This window comes from Cornus florida, unplaced genomic scaffold (assembly GCF_030987335.1).
Source record: "Cornus florida cultivar Cherokee Brave unplaced genomic scaffold, ASM3098733v1 CherokeeBrave_3.0.0_Hap2_Chr04, whole genome shotgun sequence".
NCBI lineage: Eukaryota > Viridiplantae > Streptophyta > Magnoliopsida > Cornales > Cornaceae > Cornus > Cornus florida.
The window spans coordinates 95,973,500-95,983,853 of NW_026775574.1; the positions used below are offsets into that span (position 1 = coordinate 95,973,500).

At 36.3% G+C, this 10,354-nt stretch overlaps 1 protein-coding gene across 1 annotated transcript; it reads right to left on the reverse strand.

The window, feature by feature from the left end:
- Positions 1-211: 211 nt before the first annotated feature.
- LOC132304046 (26.2 kDa heat shock protein, mitochondrial-like) lies at positions 212-1,633 on the reverse strand. Its single transcript, XM_059801550.1, has 2 exons — positions 833-1,633; positions 212-739 (listed from the first exon to the last, which is right to left on the reverse strand). The coding sequence occupies exons 1-2, from the start codon at positions 1,017-1,019 to the stop codon at positions 384-386; spliced, it is 543 nt and encodes a 180-aa protein (XP_059657533.1). The 5' UTR covers positions 1,020-1,633; the 3' UTR covers positions 212-383.
- Positions 1,634-10,354: the final 8,721 nt, after the last annotated feature.

Consider the following 10,354-nt stretch of genomic DNA (forward strand, 5'->3'; position numbering starts at 1 on the left):
CCATCAGGGTAAAAAAATCACAAAATTAACATATAATTTCTCTTCCCTCGTTTAACTTTTTTTTTTTTTTTTTTTTTTTTTTTCATAAATTAATTTCTTTTGGCTAATTTATATATTACATACTTGTTTCTCTTAAATTTTTTTAGTAATAGAGCAATTAAACAATATTTTCTACTTCCATAAAGTGTTAGCATACAGAGAGATAAGAATATAACAATAAAACAGAAGCCAATTTCTGATACAAAATCATAAGCTTTCATTATAAACGTTCCATCAATGTTATCCAGCAAAAATCAAGAGATATAATTCTCTTTAAAACTTCATAAACCCTAACAAGACATTAAGAAACCCTGTTTCCCCAAACAGGGACAGTGGAAACAATCTCATTTGACATTGACGGTGAAGACATCTTTCCTGTCCTCCAGCTTGATCTTTGGGATCTTGATCATGAGGACACCATTGTTGAGCGCCGCGTCAATTTCATCCACCTTGTAGGCGTTCCGAGGGAGGTCGATGTCGCCGGAATACCTCCTCGGAGCCACCAGAGGATCATCACCGTCCATCTCGTCCACCTCCTCCTCTCCTTTGATCTGCAGAGAGTTGTCTTCAACCCACATCTTCAGCCCTCCTTTTCCGATCCCCGGCATGTCCAGCCTCGCATACAGGGCGTCGTCGTCTCTCAGCTCGCTGTAGGGCTGGGGTGGCCCTTCTTTCAGGAACCGATTCACCAGGGGACACACTGAAACAAACTCAACCACAAAAGGAATCAAATCATCAATCAAATTCAACACAACAAAAATTAATCATTCGATGGATCGATTTTTTTTCTTACTCTTGCGAGAAGGCTCTGAACCGTCTGTTGGAGTATCTGAATCGGACTTGGAGTGGGACTCAGAACTGGTTTCTGGATGGGTAGATTTGCTGAAGGAACGAATCAAAACTGGAGATGTATTCAGATTCAGTGGAGAGAGCCTCCTCATGAGAGAGAGGGTTGAGATGAGGGATCTGGAAGATGCCATTGTTGGAGCTTGATTTCTAGGGATTTTGGGTGTCAGGATATAGAGACGGTGAAGGGATGGGTTTATATATAGGAAATGTTTGGGTTTTTTCTTTTTGGCCAAGTAAGCTAATTGGTGTGTGTTTGGAACAAGTGAAAAGGAAGGGATTTTTTTTTTTTTTACCTAATGTTAGTATTTATTTTAGGGAAAAGTGTCCAAAAAAAAAAAAAAAAATCCTAAACTATTAGAGAATCAACAATTAACCCCTGAATTACTAAAATTGCAACTAACCCAAGGCCTATGCATGCAACTAACCCAAGGCCTATGCATTTTTGTTGCAGATAGTCTCATCCGTCACTGTTCCAGTCGGATCTTACTGTTAAAGTGAACACGTGATGGTCACATGATATACACTATAATTGTAATGACAATAATGCCCTCGTGACCTTGAAAAGACGCTAATGCCCGTTATTTTAACAATTAAATCCACATCCCTTTTAAACAACCCAAACACGCCCTTATACTGTTGATCTTCTTTAGAATGTGGCCTGAACGAAAAAAAAAAAAAAAAGAATTTTGGGACGCACGAGATGAACATAGCTCTTATCTCCTCTCTCCCTTCCTCTCTCTCTCTATATATATATATATATATATGGCTTATGTTCTTGTATAGATTGTTCGGACAATGGAAAAAATTTTCAAATAAACAAATTTTGCTTCCCCCAGTAATTTGATATAGGTAATGTAGAAATTTGAGCTCTCAATTATTTGAACACCACGGTCTCTGAGGAAGAAGAGAAACAATCCAACTGTTATACTCCTTCCCTTTGGAGGGATCGTAAACATATTATAATCTCCTCCTAATTGAAGCCGTGACCTTTCCAAAAGAAAATGGGTCTGTTTTGTTTCAAGGAATTGGGAACAGAGTAAGTAAATTACTAAATTGGAAAAATGTATGGCTATTCTTCTATAAGACAGTCCATCTCATGATTGGGTGCCACCAGTGGCTTGGGAGTTTAGTTGAGAAATTTATCATTCTCCATCCGAAATCCTACTATGGCCTCCTTGCTTTCGATTTGGCAATCTCGCTTCACAAGTCAAAATGACTATTTAGATTTCTATTTCTAGGAATGGGTAGGTTAAATTCCTCAGCCCCTAATATAGGGTATGGTCAGCATTATTTTTGCCTCATCCGCTGACCTCCCCGTTCTGAGCTCACCACCGCCTCCATCACAGCCGACACCATCAAAGCCGAGCTAGCCGCCGTAAGTTCACCATCATAGCCGCCACGAGTTCACCATCACAGCCCGCTGCTCACCGCCCTAAGCTCTCCACAACCAAGCCAACAGCCAAGCTCTCCACAGCCGGCCGATTCTTGCACGCCTTCCATCTTCACCAATCCAAGCTCTCTGCCATTGTCTCCACCGGCCGATTTTTCCACAGCCGAGCTGAGCACGAATCGAGATCAAAATTCGCAAAATCCATTGCACAAATTACTAAAATTACCGGAATTTGAATCAATAGTTTCACTCAAAACCTATAACCCATTATCATGTGGCTTGAAAAGCAGAGGGGTCTCTTTATCTAAGAGATCAAAAAGGCCAAATGGGTTGGGGAGGACTTGTAATACCCCTACTTTAAAAAGGGATAAAATTGGAATTTAAATGTTATTTTATGTGCATTTTTATTTTATTTATTAATTTTATGAATAAATGTTTATTTGTGTGTATTAATTGATTTATTTGTTAATTATTTATTTGCGTTTATTATTTTTGTTTAATTGTCTTAGTTGAATTATTTAACATTATTTGCATTAATTGACTTAATTGGATAATTTGATTTAATTGATTTATTATTGTTTATTTTAATTAAGGGTGTAATTCTTTATTTGTTGGTTTATTTTAATTACTTGTTTTATTTATTTTATGTGTTTTAAGTGATTCGTTGCTTCCTTATTTGATTTAATTAATGGGTTTAAATTAATTGTTTATTAAGTATTTAATTTTTGAATAGGGTAATTATGTAATTTCCATTAACTAGGGTTTTAGATACGTTTTAGTTAGGGTTTTTGGAGCCGTCTCATAAGCATCTGATATCTAACTAAACTCGGATTAAGTTTAGGGCTTTATCTCGATGTGACAAGGATTAGGGTTTTAGTATTTAGTTTATAAATACTCCATTATGCGTTAAGCTAGGGTTTTACGATATATCACATAGCATATACACGTAGAGGGTTCTGCAAAACACAGAGAGATGCAGAGTAAGGGTTGAGATAACAGAGCAAATTGTGAGTTCTCGACTGAGGTTTCAAAGCCAAACCTAGGAGAAGGGAAACACAGAAGTAATAGGAGGCTAAGCAGTAATTCAGTATGGCCAGAACAGAGGAAAGCAGACCAACTATTACAAAGGCAAGTTCTATCTTCCTCTTTCCCTTTGGGCCGTGTTCTGTGCACCTAGATAATCTCTAGGGTTTAATCAAGCAGAAACTGGAATTAATATGTTTATTACGTGTTATATTGTTGGTCTATATGTGTTCAATATCTGTTACAGTGTATGCAAGTGGTGTTTCAGTTTCTGTACTTTAAGCGTATGGTTTCCATCGTAGCCTTAGTTTCTGTATTTGACTGCAACTCTTGTATACACAATATAGGAACTCTACTGGGGTTATACAGAACTCATAGGGATGTTATTATTCTGTTTTAAATATGTGTGCAATCTGTTCCGTTTCTGTTTCTGCATATAGTTTCAGTTTTGATACTGGAAGCTTGGTAAGTTCAATAGCAACCTTAAGCTTTGTAATTGTTTTAAATTATTGTAATCAAACCTTGGAGATGTTAATAGAGTGATAATAAACCCTTAAGATCAGTTTAAGAAATAAACAGAAGGGTAGGGACTGACCAGAGAAGGAGCAGATTGACGGAAACGGAGCAGGGATGAACTGGAGGCTCTCAAAAGGGAGAGAGCCGGCTCTAGGAAGTCAAGAGCCGGCTCCCCTTCAGCAAGAGCCGGCTCCTAGGGGATTGGAGCCGGCTCCAATAGGGGAAGAGCCGGCTCCTCCATTCCAAGAGCCGGCTCCAATTTGTTGTTACGTCCAGAAAGTGGTTTTAGGGCTCTGTTTGGTGTTTTGAGCACTGTTTGAGCTTTTGAGTGATTCTAATGAACTGTAGGGACTTAACAGAGGATCTAAGTAGTTAATTTTAAGTGTTATTAAACTTAATATTGCATGGTTTAAGTCTTTAAGACAAAGGATGAAGCAGTGTAAAAATATACCACGGTGTATGCTACTAACAGAGAAAGGAACTAAATGGCTTGATTAAATTTTAGAAATTTAATAAGACTTCACGGGGGATTAAATAGTTAATTTTTGGGTGTTATTAAGACCCTAAATTAATTTAAGGTTAATTCTAAATTAACGGATCGAACTGTATAACACTTATGTACAATTGTATACGGTTGGTGGATGAATGAAGTTTTAAATGCTTAAGCTTATTTTTAGGCATTCCAGTGGGATGTAATATATTTATAAAATGGTCTTAAATATATTATGGGGTCATTGATGTGTTAGATGTAATCTATGCAGGCTCTGGAAGTTAGTTGTTGATTTATTAATTCATCCCCTGCAACTATATGGTTAATTGGTTGGATTTAAATTGCTGAAACATTTAAAAATCTTCTGTAATTAATTGGATATTGGTTTTGGATTTTAAATTGCTGTACTATCATTCGTAGTCTGTAATTTACATGGTTTTGGTTTTAAGTTGTTGAAATACTAAATACTATTCTACAACGATGTGGATGGTTGGTTTTGGACTATAAATTACATGCTTATTATTTATGCCTTGTAATTTACCTGGAATTATGTATTGGAACATAATTGCTGAAGTCTTATACTTAATTCGGTCAATTATTTGGAATCATATATTGGATTATAATTGCTGAATTCTTATATTAAATTTGACCAATTATTTGGAATTATGTATTGGATTTTAATTGCTGAATTCTCACATTAAAATTCTGTCAATTATCTGGGTTTGGTTTTGCATTGTAAATTACTTGCTTATCATTTGAATGTTGTAATTTACATGGATATGGAGGATGGTATGCACCGGTATGGGACGGTGGCATACTGGGTATGGTTTAGCTCAAAATGCTAATTCCTACCTTAGGGATTTTAATTGGTGAACAGTATGACTGGTTCTATCAATTATATGGACTTTGTGGATTGTATGCACCGGTATGGGACGGTGGCATACTAGTGACAGACTGATTTAAAATACTCAGTCCTACCTGTTTTGGAATAAGGGAACGGGTTGTTAAATAAATCCTCCTTATATATATATAAGTCGGTACGGTTGAATACGCCGAATGACTTATTGGATTTCTTGTGAATGGTTAGGAACGGAGTTTAGATATATATGTTTATGGTACCACGAGTTGAGCTTGAGTCTCAAACTTGTTGGTTAGGGTGCGTATATGCAGTGGACGTGTAACTGGTTATAGTAGGTTGGGTGTACCCTGTTAGGTCTAGGTACTCATGCCCACCTTTGGGTGCGTATTCGCATGTTGCCTTCTATTCAGGTTGAGACCCCTACTGTAGTTCAGTGAATGTCCCATAGTGTGGATATATATATGTATGGACTAAATAGATATTGTGAGGTATCTATGGTGTATCTGCGTATCAGGTCACTGTATGGATTGCAGTTAGATTAGAACTTGCTAGTGGGCCTGACCCACCCTTTTATCATTTTTTTCAGGTGTTCGTCAGTTCGGGGCTGTAGAGCTTGATCGTGCTGAGCAGATACAGTTATTCACTCTACTGATGGCGTAGGATTTTATTTCATGTTAAGACTTGGGTTTTGTTCCAGTCTTTTGAGTACCATTGGTTTTTAGGGGTCCACTAGATGGATTCCCGAGTTGTATACATTGGAGAACGATTTCCATTCTTGGTGGATCAGTTGTATCAAAAATAGTTTAATTATCAATGAAATTATTTATTTTGAGGTTTTCAATTATTGGATTATCATTTTAGGTTCTTTTCAGCAAAATTTTATTTATTCTTGTTCTCTATATTGTATTCTGTGTTCATTAAATTGCTAATTGTTTTGATATCCTCGGGTAATCGGGCGTGGGCCTGGCCAACCCGCATCCGAAAATTCGGGGGTATCACAGTTGGTATCAGAGCACTCCAGGTTCTAGTGTCCTTAGGAGTGTTTTCGTTATAAGACTTCTGCGTTGCGTCTCTTAAAACTTAGAGCCATGTTAGGATTCGTTGTACTCTTGTTACGGATCGTTAGGAGGAACGGATGTCAATTTTATTCCATAGTTATGGAATGGTTGACACTAGGAGGAGGATGGGGTCCACGACGAAAGCGATACGGACCTAACGGAGTAAAGGAGTATGTTGTCGAGTTCTTTGCAAGAAACAGAACTTAGAATTGAAGGTTTAGTTCCAAGATTAGCATTGCTTAGAAAGTATACGCCAAGGAAGGATTAAGGTGTAGGTGGTAGGTCACCGTTTATCGGGACCAACACAATTTCAGTTGTGTTCAAAGAGGAGAGAAGTGAAGAGTGGGATTCTGAAGAGGATCCTGAAGAAGAAGATTTCGGCGTATCCAAGAAAAGGGATATTGAAATTTGAGGATGACGAATCGCACAAATGTGTTTTCATTCACAAGTAGTATAGTGAATGATACTGGTAGAGTTGGTGTGAACCAATCTACATATGGATGAATTTTCGTATCATGTCTTAAGGAGTTAATTGAAAAGTACTCTTTGGGAGTTTGGGAACCGGACGGAGTTCTTGTCAGAACAAAGACGTGATTTATATCACATTCTGGAGCGTATAGGAATTAGGATGTACGTGCTAAGTTGCTTTAATAAAGCCACGATAGTCGGTTTGCGTATTAGGTGGATGAGGGTTAAGCCATTGGATATTTGCTTAAGCAAACGATTGTGCAGTTAAGCTACGGTTAATGGAGCAGTTTCAGGATTGGATAATTACCAACGAAACTATGGAACAGACTTTTGCGAACTTGAGTTCAAAGGAGGTTTTTTCTTTGGAATGGAGGATATCTTAAAAATGATTATATTTTGGTTGTTTTATGTGTTGTGTGTATCTACGTGTTTCATTTCTGTTATTATATGTGTCATTTTGATTGTTATGTGTTTCGATTTTGATATTACGTGTTCATTTTTGTTAATTAATCCGGATTAGGAGTATGGATTGGTCGGGGACACAAGTATATGTTCACTTTTGGATTTCGCATTAGTTCTACATGGCACTTACAATGGAGGAGATACTTGGGATAGGTATCCTAGGTTTTTATGGGAAGTTGTAAGTGTTTTTTTTTTCACTTCTCATATTGTTGGCACAGGGAGGATAGTATGATAACGTAAAAGGTTTTGTATTTTATACGGTGCAGACTTCTTACCTGTTGGTTTGACATGGAAGCGGGGGGGGTTATACAATTAGACCCTAACTTCATTTAAGGATACGTTAGAGAGATATACTCTTCTTTGTAGTGGATTACGCGCAGTTTGGAGGCGGTAATAGGATATGGTAACTAATTCCATTCATACACTAACGATTTTCCTATTAAAGGAACAGTTGATTGGGTTGTCTTCCATATCGAAAGTAAGGAGCGTGATTAAGGAAGGTCAGTTTTTATGTCTTAATTAGATTGATTTGTTATGGATGGTGTTTCTCCGTTTAAGCGGTAACCTATCGATTTGTGTTTTCAAACATTGGGATGGGATGCATAGAAGTTTTACATATCTATGTTATGGAACTTGTAGGAATATGGCCCTATACCCTATATCAAAATTTGGGTGCGGATGAGTAGTTGTTAAATACAACTTACATGTTGGAAAATTTTTGTGTGTCATGTATATCGGACATATATATTTTTCTTTACGGATTTGGAAATCAGTGGAGCCCTTACACGGAGGCAGAATCCACAACGGAATGGAGTAAAACTAATTCAGAGTTTCGTGAATTCCGAGGACGGAATTCCTTTTGTTAGGGGGGAAGAATGTAATACCCCTACTTTAAAAAGGGATAAAATTGGAATTTAAATGTTATTTTATGTTCATTTTTATTTTATTTATTAATTTTTTGAATAAATGTTTATTTGTGTGTATTAATTGATTTATTTGTTAATTATTTATTTGCGTTTATTATTTTTGTTTAATTGTCTTAGTTGAATTATTTAACATTATTTGCATTAATTGACTTAATTGGATAATTTGATTTAATTGATTTATTATTGTTTATTTTAATTAAGGGTGTAATTCTTTATTTGTTGGTTTATTTTAATTACTTGTTTTATTTATTTTATGTGTTTTAAGTGATTCGTTGCTTCCTTATTTGATTTAATTAATGGGTTTAAATTAATTGTTTATTAAGTATTTAATTTTTGAATAGGGTAATTATGTAATTTCCATTAACTAGGGTTTTAGATACGTTTTAGTTAGGGTTTTTGGAGCCGTCTCATAAGCATCTGATATCTAACTAAACTCGGATTAAGTTTAGGGCTTTATCTCGATGTGACAAGGATTAGGGTTTTAGTATTTAGTTTATAAATACTCCATTATGCGTTAAGCTAGGGTTTTACGATATATCACATAGCATATACACGTAGAGGATCTGCAAAACACAGAGAGATGCAGAGTAAGGGTTGAGATAACAGAGCAAATTGTGAGTTCTCGACTGAGGTTTCAAAGCCAAACCTAGGAGAAGGGAAACACAGAAGTAATAGGAGGCTAAGCAGTATTTCAGTATGGCCAGAACAGAGGAAAGCAGACCAACTATTACAAAGGCAAGTTCTATCTTCCTCTTTCCCTTTGGGCCGTGTTCTGTGCACCTAGATAATCTCTAGGGTTTAATCAAGCAGAAACTGGAATTAATATGTTTATTACGTGTTATATTGTTGGTCTGTATGTGTTCAATATCTGTTACAGTGTATGCAAGTGGTGTTTCAGTTTTCTGTACTTTAAGCGTATGGTTTCCATCGTAGCCTTAGTTTCTGTATTTGACTGCAACTCTTGTAGACACAATATAGGAACTCTACTGGGGTTATACAGAACTCATAGGGATGTTATTATTCTGTTTTAAATATGTGTGCAATCTGTTCCGTTTCTGTTTCTGCATATAGTTTCAGTTTTGATACTGGAAGCTTGGTAAGTTCAATAGCAACCTTAAGCTTTGTAATTGTTTTAAATTATTGTAATCAAACCTTGGAGATGTTAATAGAGTGATAATAAACCCTTAAGATCAGTTTAAGAAATAAACAGAAGGGTAGGGACTGACCAGAGAAGGAGCAGATTGACGGAAACGGAGCAGGGATGAACTGGAGGCTCTCAAAAGGGAGAGAGCCGGCTCTAGGAAGTCAAGAGCCGGCTCCCCTTCAGCAAGAGCCGGCTCCTAGGGGATTGGAGCCGGCTCCAATAGGGGAAGAGCCGGCTCCTCCATTCCAAGAGCCGGCTCCAATTTGTTGTTACGTCCAGAAAGTGGTTTTAGGGCTCTGTTTGGTGTTTTGAGCACTGTTTGAGCTTTTGAGTGATTCTAATGAACTGTAGGGACTTAACAGAGGATCTAAGTAGTTAATTTTAAGTGTTATTAAACTTAATATTGCATGGTTTAAGTCTTTAAGACAAAGGATGAAGCAGTGTAAAAATATACCACGGTGTATGCTACTAACAGAGAAAGGAACTAAATGGCTTGATTAAATTTTAGAAATTTAATAAGACTTCACGGGGGATTAAATAGTTAATTTTTGGGTGTTATTAAGACCCTAAATTAATTTAAGGTTAATTCTAAATTAACGGATCGAACTGTATAACACTTATGTACAATTGTATACGGTTGGTGGATGAATGAAGTTTTAAATGCTTAAGCTTATTTTTAGGCATTCCAGTGGGATGTAATATATTTATAAAATGGTCTTAAATATATTATGGGGTCATTGATGTGTTAGATGTAATCTATGCAGGCTCTGGAAGTTAGTTGTTGATTTATTAATTCATCCCCTGCAACTATATGGTTAATTGGTTGGATTTAAATTGCTGAAACATTTAAAAATCTTCTGTAATTAATTGGATATTGGTTTTGGATTTTAAATTGCTGTACTATCATTCGTAGTCTGTAATTTACATGGTTTTGGTTTTAAGTTGTTGAAATACTAAATACTATTCTACAACGATGTGGATGGTTGGTTTTGGACTATAAATTACATGCTTATTATTTATGCCTTGTAATTTACCTGGAATTATGTATTGGAACATAATTGCTGAAGTCTTATACTTAATTCGGTCAATTATTTGGAATCATATATTGGATTATAATTGCTGAATTCTTA